At 43.6% G+C, this 16,246-nt stretch overlaps 1 protein-coding gene across 1 annotated transcript in view; it reads right to left on the bottom strand.

The window, feature by feature from the left end:
• Window positions 1–15,191, bottom strand: part of SLC6A14 (solute carrier family 6 member 14) — a 52,574-nt gene extending 37,383 nt beyond the window's left edge. The window contains exons 1-4 of the mRNA XM_060756089.2: window positions 15,029–15,191; window positions 7,576–7,738; window positions 5,925–6,056; window positions 2,941–3,105 (exon numbers count right to left, since the gene is read on the bottom strand). Coding sequence (XP_060612072.2) covers window positions 2,941–3,105; window positions 5,925–6,056; window positions 7,576–7,738; window positions 15,029–15,076 — 508 coding nt within the window. The 5' untranslated portion in view covers window positions 15,077–15,191. The remainder of the gene's footprint in view (window positions 1–2,940; window positions 3,106–5,924; window positions 6,057–7,575; window positions 7,739–15,028) is intronic.
• Between the last annotated feature and the right edge of the window lie 1,055 nt (window positions 15,192–16,246).

The raw sequence follows: 16,246 nt of genomic DNA, 5'->3' as shown, positions 1-16,246 counted from the left end.
TTTCCACGGCTGTGGTTTCATGTTATGAACATCTAAATCTCTGGTTTAATGACAGGAAGGGTGTGTATTTGTGTGTCTATATTGTGAAAACCCATATTCTGCGTGCAGAGCAGGGCCCTGAAATAATAAGCAACAATTACCCTTAACCAAAGGAGCCCCCAGTGGCACAGCAGGTTAAACCGCTGAGCTGCTGAACTTGCTGACCAAAAGGTCAGTGATTCGAATCCAGGGAATGAGGTGAGCTCCTGCTGTTAGCCCCAACTTCTGCCAACCGAGCAGTTCAAAAACATGCAAATGTGAGTAGAGCAATAGGTACTGCTCCAGCGAGAAGGTAACGGTGTTCCATGCAGTCATGCCAGCCACGTGACCTTAGAGGTGTCTATGAACAATGCTGGCGCTTCCGCTTAGAAATGGAGATGAGCACCAACCCCTTTGAGCATCCTTAGAGGTTGTGAGGTTTGTTGGAAACTAGGCAAGAGGTGGTTTATATATTTGTGGAAAGTCCAAGGTGGGAGAAATAACTCTTATCTATTTGAGGCAAGTGTAAATGTTGGAAATGATCACCTTAATTAGCATTTATTTATTATTTATTTACAGTATTTATATACCGCCTTTCTCACCCTTGAGGGACTCAAAGCGTAAATAATTGCAAAATTCAAGGCCACAGCCGAGAAGGCCCTGTCTCTCATCCCCACCAGATGCATTTGTGCTGTTGACGGGAGCGAGAGCAGGGCCTCCCCAGATGAATAGCCTTGCAGATTCAAAGCTTGGCTGCATCCTGTCTGGGGGAATCCTTTTTTGGGAGGTCATCAACTGGCCCTGATTGTTTCTTATCTGGTATTACCCTGTTTTTGAGTGTTGCCCTTTATTTACTGTCCTGATTATAGAGTTTTTTATACTGGAAGCCAGATTATGTTCAACAAGGTATTCCCCCAGGCAGGAAGCAGCCATGCTTTGAAGCTGCAAGGCTATTCAATGTTAATCAAGGTGATCAATTGTGAATTTCAATGGCTTCTCTGTATAGTCTGACATGGTGGTTGTTAGAGTGTAAATGGAGTAAATAAAGAGCAACACTCAAAAAAACAGGGGAATTCCAGACAGGAAACAATCAGGTGCAGCTAACATCTCCCAACAAAGGATTCCCCCAGGCCGGAAGCAGCCACGCTTTGAAGCTGCAAGGCTATTCAATGTTAATCAAGGTGATCAATTGTGAATTTCAATTTCTTCTCTGTATAGTCTGACATGGTGGTTGTTTGTAAATAGAGTAAATAATGAGCAACACTAAAAAAACAGGAATTCCAGACAGGAAACAATCAGGTGCAGCTAACACCTCCCAATAAAGGATTCCCCCAGGCAGGAAACAGCCATGCTTTGAAGCTGCAAAGCTATTCAATGCTCAATGTATTGTCGAAGGCTTTCATGGCCGGGTTGTTGTAGATTGTTGTAGATTTTTTCGGGCTATATGGCCATGGTCTAGAGGCATTTTCTCCTGACGTTTTGCCTGCATCTATGGCAAGCACCCTCAGAGGAAGTGAGGTCTGTTGGAAGTAGGAAAATGGGTTTATATATCTGTGGAAAGACCAGGGTGGGACAAAGGACTCTTGTCTGCTGGAGCTAGGTGTGAATGTTTCAACTGACCACCTTGATTAGCATTTAATGGCTTGGAAGTTCCTGGGGGAATCTTTTGTTGAGAGGTGATCTGATGTGCCTGATTGTTTACTCTCTGTTGTTTTGCTGTTGTAATTTTAGAGTTTTTTAATACTGGTAGCCAGCTTTTGTTCATTTTCCTGGTTTCTTCCTTTCTGTTGAAATTGTCCACATGCTTGTGGATTTCAATGGCTTCTCTGTATAGTCTGATATGGTGGTTGTTAGAGTGTAAATGGAGTAAATAAAGAGCAACATTCAAAAACAGGGGAATTCCAGACAGGAAACAATCAGGTGCAGCTAACACCTCCCAACAAAGGATTCCCCCAGGCCGGAAGCAGCCACGATTTGAAGCTGCAAGGCTATTCAATGTTAATCAAGGTGATTAATTGTGAATTTCAATTTCTTCTCTGTATAGTCTGATGGTTGTTAGAGTGTAAATGGGGTAAAGAGCAGCTCTCAAAAACAGGGGAATTCCAGACAGGAAACAATCAGGTGCAGCTAACACCTTCCAACAAAGGATTCCCCCAGACAGGAAGAAGCCACGCTTTGAAGCTGCAAGGCTATTCAATGCTAATAAAGGTGATTAATTGTGGATTTCAATGGCTTCTCTGTGTAGTCTGACATGGTGGTTGTTAGAGTGTAAACAGAGTAAATAAAGAGCAACACTAAAAAAACAGGGGAATTCCAGACAGGAAACAATCAGGTGCAGCTAACACCTCCCAATAAAGGATTCCCCCAGGCAGGAAGCAGCCACGCTTTGAAGCTGCAAGACTATTAGAGTGTAAATAGAGTAAATAAAGAGCAACACTCAAAAAACAGAGGAATTCCAGACAAGAAACAATCAGGTGCAGCTAACACCTCCCAATAAAGGATTCCCCCAGGCAGGAAGAAGCCAGGCTTTGAAGCTGCAAAACTATTCAGTGCTGATAAAGATAGCCAATTGCAACAAACAGGCAAGATTTCCTTCTCCCAACCTGAATATTCCATAGATATAGAAACCCCACTTGCCTAGTTTCCAAAAAACCTGATAACCTCCGAGGATACCTGCCATAGATGCAGGTGAAACGTCAGGAAAGAATGCTTCTGAAACATGGCTATGAAAACTCACAGCAACAGAGTGATTCCAGCCATGAAAGCCTTCGACAAAACTATTGTAAAGTTGCAGGGTTCCATAGCACTGGGCATGGAGTTAAAGTGGCCTCAAGCTGCATTCCTTCTGCAAACGTAGATGCAGAACAACAACAACAAGGTGCACAGCGAATTATTCCAAAGGACTACCGATGGATGACTCACTTAGTGGGTACTTGCTGCAGGTGTCGTCGGCCCATTCGGGGTTACAGTCGGCCCAAGGGAGAACGCTTTGGAAGGAGGCAAACAAGTAGTAGAGGCTGTAGCCGATGATGACGTTGTAATAGATGGTCACAAAGGTGGAGATGATCACCATTGTCACCCCGACGCCTGGAAAGGAAGAGAAGGCAGGTGGTTTTTAACCACAGGTAAGACCAGTTTCCCCAACCGACGTAGCTTTGCTTGAAATGCATTTTACATTGTGGCCGTGCACCTTGTCGACCCCACGGCAAGCCTATCGCAAGGTTTTCCTAGCAACATTTGTGCCAAAGGGTTGTCTTCTTCTGTGGTTGAGAGAGTGTGACTCACCCACTGGGTTTCATGGGTGAAACCTAGTGCTCAAACCGTACAAAGGGAAAATGGTAAGGTAAAGGTTTTCTGCTGCCCTGGAGACTAGGACGCAATGGAACAATGGCTTCAAACTACAAGGAAGGAGATTCCATCTGAACATTAGGAAGAACTTCCTGACTGTGAGAGCTGTTCAGCAGTGGAACTCTCTGCCGCGGAGTGTGGTGGAGGCTCCTTCCTTGGCGGAGAGGCTGGCTGAGAGGACAACCAATCATAGCGAAGGAGGGGTTTTGGTGGGAGGACTCCCCGTCTGTTTCCAAAAAGGAAGAGAAGGATAGGTGGAGTGATCTTCAGCCTTCTCTGCCAAAGAGGTTCCTAAAACTATCAGAAATATATGTTTCCTGATAGTCTTTGGTGATGCCTCTGAAACCCCCTCATGACCCCCCCCCCCCCAGGGTCCCAACCCAAAGGTTGAGAAATGCTGTTCTGGGGAAATGATTTCTTCCATAAAGGAAGAATTGGGGGAAATGTCCTTTATTGAATGACCTGTTCCTTAAGGATTTTTTTTTGTCGTGTCAGGAGCGACTTGAGAAACTGCAAGTCGCTTCTGATGTGAGAGAATTGGCCGTCTGCAAGGACATTGCACAGGGGACACCTGGATGATTTGATGTTTTTACAATCCTTGTGGGAGGCTTCTCTCATGTCATAGAATCATTGAATCATAGAATCAAAGAGTTGGAAGAGACCTCATGGGCCATCCAGTCCAACCCCCTGACAAGAAGCAGGAATATTGCATTCAAATCACTCCTGACAGATGGCCATCCAGCTCCTATTTAAAAGCTTCCAAAGAAGGAGCCTCCACCACACTGGGGCAGAGAGTTCCACTGCTGAACGGCTCTCACAGTCAGGAAGTTCGTATTCAGATGGAATCTCCTCTCTTGTAGTTTGAAGCCATTGTTCCACGTCCTAGTCTCCAGGGAAGCAGAAAACAAGCTTGCTCCCTCCTCCCCGTGGCTTCCTCTCACATATTTATACATGGCTATCATGTCTCCTCTCAGCCTTCTCTTCTTCAGGCTAAACATGCCCAGCTCCTTAAGCCACTCCTCATAGGGCTTGTTCTCCAGACCCTTGATCATTTGAGTCACCCTCCTCTGGACACATTCCAGCTTGTCAATATCTCTCTTAAACTGTGATGCCCAGAATTGGACACAATATTCCAGATGTGGTCTAACCAAAGCGGAATAGAGGGGTAGCATGACTTCCCTAGATCTAGACACTCTGCTCCTCTTGATGCAGGCCAAAATCCCATTGGCTTTTTTGCCGCCACATCACATTGTTGGCTCATGTTTAACTTGAGTCCACAAGGACTCCAAGATCTTTTTCACACGTACTGCTCTCGAGCCAGGCGTCCCCCATTTTATATCTTTGCATTTCATTTTTCCTGCGAAAGTGGAGTATCTTGCATTTGTCCCTGTTGAACTTCATTTTGTTAGTTTTGGCCCATCTCTCTAATCTGTCAGGATTGTTTTGAATCCTGCTCCTGTCCTCTGGAGTATTGGCTCTCCCTCCCAATTTGGTGTCGTCTGCAAACTTGATGATCATGCCTTCTAGCCCTTCATCTAAGTCAGTGGTTCTCAACCTTCCTAATGCCGCAACCCCTTAATACAGTTCCTCATGTTGTGTTGACCCCCAACCATAACATTATTTCCATTGCTACTTCATAACTGTAATTTTGCTACTGTTATGTATTGTCATATTAATATCTGATATGCAGGATGTATTGTCATTCAGTGGACCAAATTTGGCACAAATACCCAATATGCCCAAATTTGAATATTGGTGGGGTGGGGTGGGGATTGATTTTGACATTTGGGAGTTGTAGTTGCTGGGTTCTATAGTTCACCCTAAATTAAGGAGCATTCTGAAGTCCACCAATGATGGAATAGAACCAAACATGGCACACAGAACTCTCGTGACCAAGAAAAAATACTGGAAGGGTTTGGTGGGCACTGACATTGAGTTTTGGAGTTGTAGTTCACCTACATCCTGAGAGCCCTGTGGACTCAAACAATGATGTATCTGGACCAAACTTGGCACAAATACTCAATATGCCCAAATGTGAACACTAGTAGAGTTTGGGGGAAATAGACCTTGACATTTTGGAGTTGTACTTGCTGGGATTTATAGTTCACCTACAATCAAAGAGCATCCTGAACCACACCAATGACCAAATTGGGCCAAGCTTCCCACATAGAACCCCCATGACCAACAGAAAATACTGTGTTTTCTGATGGTCTTTGGCAACCCCTCTGATACCCTCTCATGACCCCCCTAGGGGTCCCGACCCCCAGGTTGAGAAACACCGTTCTAGGGATTCGAGGAGTTGTCATCCTCAAAAGGGAATTTTCCCCAAGTTCTCTTTAAACCAGAGCACCTCCCATCCCGTACTCATTCCACTACATCACTTCCCTTGTTCGCAGGTGTGTTCTCACACACAATGCACACACACACACACACAATCGTGCCTTTGAAACTCAGCCAGGAAGGGAGAAGTCTTCTCACACAGTTCACTTTTCATTCCTCCTTTCTTTCCGTCCCAGAAACCCATTCATTCAGGACAGAACAATGCGAACAAAGCCCACCTTGTAAGAGGGGCAAGATCCTCCAGATGGAGACCGGTCCCAAGCTGGCAAACTGGCCCAGGGAGCACTCCAGAAAGAACAGCGGCAGTCCGGCCAGCGCCAGCATGATGGTGTACGGTATCAAGAAGGCCCCTGCGGAGAGAGAGAAGGAGAGGACAAATGGGTCCCATGCCGCCAACCCCTTTGTTCTCCCAATATGCAATGGCAACAAAACACAAGGCTCGAGGAGACAATGGACTGTCCCCAAGAAAACAATGGGATATGCTGAGCGTTGGGCACCAGGGAACTGGCATCGCTTTGGCTTTTGTCGACACAACATTAAGTCTAAACAAGAGCTAGCTTGGAGTGAGATCCCAGAAGCCAGGCATCCAAACAACCCCACAATCCCTCAGTGCTGAACCTCAATAATCCCAGTATCCCCCAGTGCCGAACCCAAGTAATTCAGCTATCCCCCAGTGCCAAACCCAAGTAATTCAGCTATCTCCTAGCACCAAACCTGAATAATCCCAGTATCCGCCAATACTGAACCTGGATAATCCCAGTATCTCCCAGCACCAAACCTAAATAATCCCAGTATCCCAAGCATCAAACCTGAATAATCCCAGTATCCTCAGCACTAAACCTGAATAATCCCAATATCTCCAGCACCAAACCTGAATAATTCCAGTATCCCCAGTAACAAAACCAAATAATTCTAGTATCCCCCAGTACCAAACCTAAACAATTCCAGTATACCCCAGCACCTAACCGAAATAATCCCAGTATCTCCAGTACCAAACCTGAATAATACCAGTATTCCCCAGTACTGAAACCAAATAATCCTAGTATCCCCAGCACCAAACTTGAATAATCCCAGTATCCCCCAATACTGAAACCAAATAATCCTAGTATTCCCAGTACCAAACCTAAATAATCCCAGTACCTCCAGCACTAAACCTAAACAATGCCAGTATCTCCAGCACCAAACCTGAATAATTCCAGTATTCCCCAGTATCAACCCAAATAATCCTAGTATCCCCAGCACCAAACCTGAATAATCCCAGTATACCCCAGTACCAAAACCAAATAATCCTAGTATCCCCAGTATCAAACCTGAATAATCCCAGTACCCCCAGCACCAAACCTAAACCATACCAGTATGCCCCAGTACCAAAACCAAATAATCCAAGTATCTCCAGTACCAAACCTGAATAATCCCAGTATTTCCTAGTACCAAACCCAAATAATCCCAGTAATCCCAGTACCAAAACTAAATAATTACAGTATTCCCCAGTACCACACTCAAATAATCCCGGTATCCCCAGCACCAAACCTGAATAATCCCAGTATCCCCCAGTACCGAACCTGAATAATTCCAGTATTAATGTGTACATTAATAGGTTAACTTATCTCCCCTTTGATACAGTCTAATATCATAAATCTTGGGGGTCCACAGCCATAAACTGTATTGAAAGTGGGGCAAAAAAAGGTGGAGAACCACTGGTCTAGACAATTGATACATGAATCTAATTAGAGAACCTGGACCTTTAAAGTTCCAACTGAAACCCGGTGTGAATTCGCAGTCCCACGCGCTGATTCTGCAATTCAACAATCTCGCAATCCTGCAATTCCTCCTTATTGCAAAATATGAAGCAAAGGGTCCCGATCTCACCTCCACCGTTCTGGTAAGTGAGGTACGGAAAGCGCCACACGTTGCCCAATCCAACGGCATAGCCCACCATGGAGAGCAGGTAGTCCGTTTTGCTGGACCAGTTGCCCCGCTCCGAGTTCTCATCATCCTTTTCGGCGATCTTCTCGGTGGACAAACTGAATTCCTTTTGGAGAGAAAAGGGAAACAACAAACAGAGACCGACATGAGGACAAAACCATGGCACCCAACAAACAAATATGTCCAGGCATTATATTGAAATGTTTTTTAATATTAACATGTTTTTATTGAAAGCCTCCTTTGGGGAGAGAAAAAAATACATATAAACATCATTATCATCATCATCATCATAGAAGAGGAAAAGCTTGGTATAGCAATTGCAAAAGCAACAGTGCAAAATTAAAGGCCTAATATATTAATATTATTAATATAAATAGTAATGTTAATGTATTAGTAGGTAAAAGGTAGTCCCCTGACATTAAGTCCAGTCATGTCTGACTCTGGGGTGTGGTGCTCATCTCCATTTCTAAGCCAAAGAGCCAGCGTTGCCCATAGACACCTCCAAGGTCATGTGGCCGGCATGACTGCATTAGTATTAAAGGCCGGAGCCCCCAGTGTGCAGCAGGATAAATCGCTGATCTGCTGAACTTGCTGACTGAGAGGTTGACGGTTCAAACCCAAGGAGCAGGGTGAGCTCCTGCTGTTAGGCCCAGCTTCTGCCAACCTAGCAGTTCGAAAATCATAGAATCATAGAGTTGGATGAGATCTCATGGGCCATCCAGTCCAACCCCCTGCCAAAAAGCAGGAAAATTGCATTCAAAGCACCCCTGACAGATGGCCATCCAGCCTCTGTTTAAAAGCTTCCAAAGAAGGAGCCTCCACCAGACTCCGGGGCTGAGAGTTCCACTGCTGAACGGCTCTGACAGTCAGGAAGTTCTTCCTCATGTTCAGATGGAATCTCCTGTGAGTAGATCAACAGGTACCGCTTCGGCAGGAAGGTAATGGCGCTCCATGCTGGCCACATGACCTTAGAGGTGTCTACGGACAATGCTGGCTCTTCGATTTAGAAATGGAGATGAGCACCAATGCCCAGAAGTGAACACGACTAGACTTAATGTCAGGGAAAAACCTTTACTTTTACTTTTAAAGGCCAGAATTATGTTTGGAATGGTTAGAATTGCACACTTATGACTATTTTGCATTCATAGTCATGACAAAGACAAGATTCTGAAGGGTCAAAATATATCTTTAAGTTGGTCCATGCCATTTTATGGTGCTTCTGCTTAGTGTAATGAATGCAGCCTGGAATTGCTTGAACTGCCCAGCTTGAATGCTATGGAGTCCTGGGAGTTGCAGTTTCGCAAGGTCCTCAGCCTTTGCTGTGAAAGATGCGCCAAACTATGATTCCCAGGGTTCCATTGCATGGCAGTGTATATCTATACCAGGCATGGGCAAACTTGGTCCCTCCAGGTGTTTTGGACTCCAACACCCACAATTCCTAACAGACTCAGGCCCCTTCCTTAAGCGGCTGAGGGGGAAAAGGAAGGGGCCTGAGGCTGTTAGGAATTGTGGGTGTTGGAGTCCAAAACACCTGGAGGGACCAAGTTTGCCTATTCCTGTTATATACTGTGGAATGAATCAACTTTTATTGCCTCGGTTCAATGCTGAAGTTTCAGAAGGCCTTGAGTTTTCTCTGCCAAAGAACGTGGATACCTCTCCAAACTACAAATCCCAAGAAACCATAGCATTTAGCCGTAGCCATTAAGTTAGAGAAGATGTCCCTCAAAGAGGACCTCCTGAAGCAGCTTTCCCTTTTGCTTTGGCCCAACACTAAGATGACCGTATGACTCAAATCTAATGTGCGCTCTCATTTTGGCAAAGTAAATTACTGAGCATTAGACTTGAGTAAATAGGGTAATAGTCTCACCCACAGGAAAGCCACTGAATCAATTATGAAGCGGTGAGTCAGCAAAGGGATCCAGGGAAGGCTTCTGCCAAATGAAACCTGTCCATTGTTCAGGTGACAGAAACTTCCTGCCTCTCGATCCAGTGCTCATCCGCCTCTGCAATATTTGGAGACTCTGAATGCTGCCTCGTTTGGCACTTCCCAATATTCAAGGTTGCATCTGCACCGTAGAGTTAATGTGGTTTGGCTCCACTTGAACTGCCATGGCTCTTTGCAGTAGAATAATGGGAGTTGTAGTTTTGCAAGGTTTTTATCCTTCTCTGCCCAAGACGGCCTCACCAAATGATAACTCTCAGGATCCCATCGCACGGAACCATGGCAATTAAAGTGATGTCAAACTGCATTCATGTTACAATGTAGATCAGGTATTGGGAAACCCAGGCCTGGGGGGCACATGTCGCCGCTTGGGCTCTTTTCTCATGCTCTGCTCTCGCTCATCATCCTATCCTTCCTTCCTTCTCTCTTTCCTTCCTCCTTCCCTCCCTTCCTTCCCTTCCACCCTTTCCTCCTTCCTTCCTTCCTTCCTTCCTTCCTTCCTTCCTTCCTTCCTTCTTCCTTCCCTTGTTCCTTCTTCCTTCCCTCTCACCCCCCTTCCTTCCTTCCTTCTTTCCTTTTTGTCTTTCCTTCCTTCCCTCTTTCCTCCCTCGTTACCTCTCTCCCTTCCCTTCCTCCCTGTCTTTCCTTCCTTCTCTCTTTCTTCATTCCCTCTTTCACCTTCCCTCTCTCCCCTTCCTTCCCTTTTGTCTTTCATTCCTTCCTTCTTTCCCTCTTTCCTCCCTTCTTACCTCTCTCCCTTCCCTCCCTTCTTCTTTGTTTTATCTTCATTCTCTCTTTCTTCCTTTCCTCTTTCACCTTCCCCCTCTCACCTACCTTCCTTCCTTCCTTCCTTCCCTCCCTCCCTCCCTCTTTCCTCCCTCCTTCCCTCTCTCCCCTTCCTTCCTTTTGTCTTTCCCTCTTTCCCCTCCTTCCCTCTCTCCCTCTTTCTCCTTCCTTCCTCCCCTCCCTCCCCTTTGTCTTTCCTTCCTCCTCTCTTTCTTCCCTCGCTCCCTCTTTCTCCCTCCCTACATTCCTTTCCATCCTTGTGTCCTTCCATCCTTCTCTTTCCTCCTTCCTTCCTTTCATCCCTCTCTTCTCTTTTTCCTTCCCACTTCTCTTCCACCCTTTCCTCCTTCCCTTTTGTATTTCTTTCCTTCTCTCTTCCCTCCCTCCCTCCCTTACCTCCCTCTTTCTCCTTCCATCCATCCTTCCCTTCCTTCCTCCTCTCTTCCCTTCCTTCCATCACTAGCATCCCCCCAAGCTAGAAAGTGTGCCCATGCCTGGTGTAGATGCAACCCTGATCGCCTTTCGCCAACAACACATTTCAGGCCTTTTAGAAATGGACAAAGATGGCCTTTTCATTAAATCAAGGAAGGCAGTGTGAAGGCAGGTTTTTGCAGAAACAAAAACAAACAGAACAACCACAGAGAATTAACATAAACTGTGCACAAGACAATGAAATAGTTCCAGTTTCCCCATACTTTGGTTGAATCATTAATCGGAATGGGGAAGTCTGCTGCATCTACACTGTAGAACTGACACAGTTTGGCATCACTTGATCTGCCCTGGCTCAGTGCTACAAACTTCTGGGAGTTGTAGTTTTGCAAGAGTCTCAAGACTTCTCTGCCAAAGAGGGTGGTGCCCCTCTAAACTACAACAGGCGATCAGATCATGGTTGTGGGTGGACTACAACTCCAAGCATGCTTCCTCCTTGCTGGCAAGGGATGCTGGGGTGTGTAGTCTCGAGACTCCTTTGCAATGCTTGGTTTCCACCGCATGATGCACTCAAACAATAACTATGGTGCTTAATTGCTCCAAACGCTTCACCGCGCAGTGACAAACACTGGCAATAAAAGTTATTTTTTCCCCACTGAAAGTTTCGGTCACCTTCCAGTCCTTTAAGACTCCCATAGAATAATGGGGGAGACAATAAGTCACAGAATCCCCAATTTGTATGCTGTGGATGAGGGTTTTTGGGGCTTCAAAGCCTCTTCCCAATGTGTTGAATGTTGCCCATATGCCATCGATGGAGGGGGCATGTACAATGCTAAGTACGATTTCTGTTATCTTTTCATACAGCTTTGCTTCCTAATGCAAAATAATTCCTAGCGATGGAGGGGAAAGAAAAGTTCCTTTTTGAGGACAATAACTCCCAAAATCTCTGAGCTGGCATACTCTAGGTTAGGATTCCAGAGCCATTGTACAATTAATAATAGTAATAATAATAATAATGATAATAATAATGACCATGCCCAGCGATGGAGGGGGAAAAAAAGTTCCCTTTGGGGACAATAACCCCCAGAATTCCCTAGCTGGCATACTCTGGTAGGAGGATTCTGGAGCTGTTGTCCAATCAATAATAATAATAATAATAATAATAATAATAACCATGCCCAGCGATGGAGTGGAAAGAAAAGTTCCTTTTGGGAACAATAACTCCCAGAATTTCCGCGTTGGCATACTCTGGATGGAGGATTCTGGAGCCATTGTCCAATTAATAATAATAATAATAATAATAATAATAATAATAATATCCTACTAGTTGGCATACTCTGGTTGGAGGATTCTGGAGCTGTTGTCCAATTATTATTATTATTATTAATAATAATAATAATAATAATAATATCCTATTAGTTTGCATACTCTGGTTGGAGGATTCTGGAGTTGTTGTCCAATAATAATAATAATAATAATAATAATAATAATAATAACCATGCCCACCGATGGAGTGGAAAGAGAAGTTCCTTTTGGGGACAAAAACTCCCAGAATTTCCGCATTGGCATACTCTGGATGGAGAATTCTGGAGCCATTGTACAATTAATAATAATAATAATAATAATAATAATGACCATGTCCAGTGATGGAGGGGAAAGAAAAGTTATTTTGGGGAACAATAACTCCCAGAATCCATTAGTTGGCATACTCTGGTTGAAGTATTCTGGAGCCGTTGTCCAATTAATAATAATAATAATAGTAATAGTAATAATAATAATAATAATAATAATAATAATATTCTACTTTTGTCTTTTTATTTTGAGTTTTGGAAGCCCTTTTGATCTTGTAATGCAAGCTCCTTGGGGCAGAGAGAGTCACTGAGCGATGCTCTGATATGTACATGTAAATAATAATAATAATAATAATAATAACCATGCCCAGCGATGGATGGGAAAGAAAAGTTCTTTTGGGGGACAATAACTCCCAGAATTTCCAGTTTGGTATACCCTGGATGGAGGATTCTGGAACCATTGCCCAATCAATAATAATAATAATAATAATGACCAGTGATGGAGTGGAAAGAAAAGTTCCTTTTGGGGACAATAACTCCCAGAATCTCAGAGTTGGCATACTCTGGTTGGAGGATTCTGGAGCCATTGTCCAATTAATAATAATAATAATAATAATAATAATAATAATAATAATATCCTACTAGAGGGAGCTGGGGGTGGTAACGGCCGACAGGGAGTTCTGGCGTGGGCTGGTCCATGAGGTCACGAAGAGTCGGAGACGACTGAACGAATGAACAACCTACTAGTTGGCATACTCTGGTTGGAGGATTCTGGAGATGTTGTCCAATCAATAGTAGTAGTAGTAATAATAATAATAGTAATAATAATAATAATAACCATGCCCAGCGATGGAAGGGAAAGAAAAGTTCCTTTTGGGGACAATAACTCCCAGAATCTCCAAGTTGGCATACTCTGGTTGGAGTATTCTGGAGCTATTGCCCAATTAGTAATAGTAATAATCATAATCATAATAATAATAATGGTAATTTCCATGCTCAGTGATGGAGAGGAAAGAAAAGTTCCCTTTGGGGACAATAACTCCCAGAATCTCAGAGTTGGCATACTCTAGATGAGGATTCCGGAGCCATTGTACAATTAATAATAGTAATAATAATAATAATAATAATAACCATGCCCAGCTATGGAGGGGAAAGAAAAGTTCCTTTTGGGGATAATAATTCCCAGAATCTCTGAGTTGGCATACTCGGCTTGGAGAATTTTGGAGCTGTTGTCCACTAGTTGGCATACTCTGGTTGAAGTATTCTGGAGCCATTGTCCAATCAATAATAATAATAATAATAATAATAATAATAATAATAATGACCCTGCCCAGCGATGGAGGGAAAAGTTCTTTTGGGGAACAAAAACTCCCAGAATCCGCTAGTTGGCATACTCTGGTTGGAGTATTCTGGAGTTATTGCCCAAATAATAATAATAATAATAATAATATCCTACTTTTGTCTTTTTATTTTGAGTTTTGGAAGCCCTTTCAATCTTGTTGTAATGCAAGCTCCTTAGGGCAGAGAGAGGCACTGAGTGATGCTGTGATGTTATGTACATGTAAATAATAATAATAATAATAATAATAATAACCATGCCCAGCGATGGAGGGGAAAGAAAAGTTCTTTTGAGGACAATAAATCCCAGAATTTCCAGTTTGGTATACCCTGGATGGAGGATTCTGGAACCATTGACCAATCAATAATAATAATAATAATAATGACCAGTGATGGAGGGGAAAGAAAAGTTCCTTTTGGGGACAATAACTCCCAGAATCTCAGAGTTGGCATACTCTGGTTGGAGGATTCTGGAGCCATTGTCCAATTAATAATAATAATAATAATAATAATAATAATAATAATATCCTACTAGTTGGCATACTCTGGTTGGAGGATTCTGGAGATGTTGTCCAATCAATAGTAGTAGTAGTAATAATAATAATAGTAATAATAATAATAATAATAATAATAACCATGCCCAGCGATGGAAGGGAAAGAAAAGTTCCTTTTGGGGACAATAACTCCCAGAATCTCCAAGTTGGCATACTCTGGTTGGAGGATTTTGGAGCCATTGCCCAATTAATAATAGTAATAGTAATAATAATAATAATAATAATAACAACAACAACCATGCCCAGTGATGAAGGGGAAAGAAAAATTCCTTTTGGGGACAATAACTCCCAGAATTTCCGGGTTGGCATACTCTGGATGAGGATTTTGGAGGCATTGTCCAATCAGTAATAATAATAATAATAATAATAATAATAATAATAATGACCAGTGATGGAGGGGAAAGAAAAGTTCCTTTTGGGGACAATAACCCCTAGAATACTCTGGTTGGAGGATTCTGGAGCGGTTGTCCAATTAATAATAACAATAATAACAACAACAACAACAATAATAATAATATCCTACTAGTCTGGTTGGAGGATTCTGGAGCCGTTGTCCAATCAATCATAGTACTACTAGTAGTAATAATAGTAATAATAGTAATAATAATAATAATAATAATAATATCCTACTCTTGTCTCTTGATTTGAGCTCTGGAAGCCCTTTCAAGCTTGTTGTAAGGCAAGCTCCTTAGGGCAGAGAGAGGCACTGAGTCCATGCCCAGCGATGGAAGGGAAAAAGAGACACCTATGATAGGAAAGTTTCTCCAACTACTCACCTCCTTCTTCCCGCAGCGCATCCAAGCTGGGAGTCGGAGCCAACCCATGGCTCCTGGCAGGTAAGGAAGCAGAGAGGCAGGTGAAGAGGTGCCCTTGGTTGCTCTGTGGACTGACAGCCCTCCTCCCCAAAGAGAAGCCTTTATGGGAGGAGGAAGAAGAAGAGGAGGAGGAAGAAGAAGAGGAGGAGGAGGAAGGAGAAGAAATAGAAGAGGTGGAAAAGAAGGAGGAGGAGGAGCCCTCTGCCTGCTTCTCCTTGGCTTTCTCTCTCTCTCTCTCTTTCTTTCTGCCAGTCACTCACCTGGCCCCACTGGCAGCTGCAACTCTCTCAGGTGTCTTTTCCCTTTCTTTAACACTTGCTTAGGTACCTGCTGCTGATGCAGAAAGGTGAGATGAGTTGTTCCCAACCTTCCTAATGTTCACCCCCCAACCATAACAATATTTTCATTGCTATTTTATCATTGTGATTCTGCTACTGTTGTGAAACTTAATGTAAATATCAAAAATGCAGGATGTACGAGGGTTGAATGAAAAGTAATGCCTCCACCTTCGTAACTCCTCAACAGATGGCAGTACTAATATGCGACAAATACTGGCTCCTTCAGTAGACTCTCCTCTACAGTTCCATTTTGGCAGGAAGCCTTAGCATTGAACGGTTGTGTTGTTAAAGTGTGAAGTATGGAAACCTGTGCATACGATTGGTCAACGCGACTTAAGCAAGTTCTCCAGATCCTGGACTGGTGCCTGGCAGCTGTGATTGGAGGTATTCTTAGACACGCTTTCCTGTCAGTTGGGACCAAAAAGAAAGAAAATATGTAGTAGCTTTTCAAAAGTGTTAGCCTGCCCCTTCTAACTGAGCTTAGCTTGGCCCATATTTTGAATCTCCGGATGGCATTTAAGTGCCCCTGAAGACTACTTTGAAGGCTTCTTAGTTCAAAGAGAAAGTTACACTCCCCCTGAGGACACAGGTCCGCAGTCTGGGGATCCTCCTGGACTCATCACTGACACTTGATGCTCAGGATGAGGGCCACCAAAATGAGACTTAATCCAGGCAAGACAAAGGTCCCCCTGGTCAGTCAAGAATTCAATGACTGCGTGTTGCTTAAGTCGCATTGACTGATCACCTGCACAAGATTCCATACTTCACACTTTCACAACACAACCGTTTAATGCTAAAACTTCCCACCAAAATGGAACTGTAGAGGAGAGTCTACTGAAAA

The sequence above is a fragment of the Anolis sagrei genome, chromosome 10 (assembly GCF_037176765.1).
Source record: "Anolis sagrei isolate rAnoSag1 chromosome 10, rAnoSag1.mat, whole genome shotgun sequence".
Taxonomy (NCBI): domain Eukaryota; kingdom Metazoa; phylum Chordata; class Lepidosauria; order Squamata; family Dactyloidae; genus Anolis; species Anolis sagrei.
Note: the sequence above shows the minus strand (reverse complement) of the source record. Positions and strands in the feature narration are given on the sequence as shown.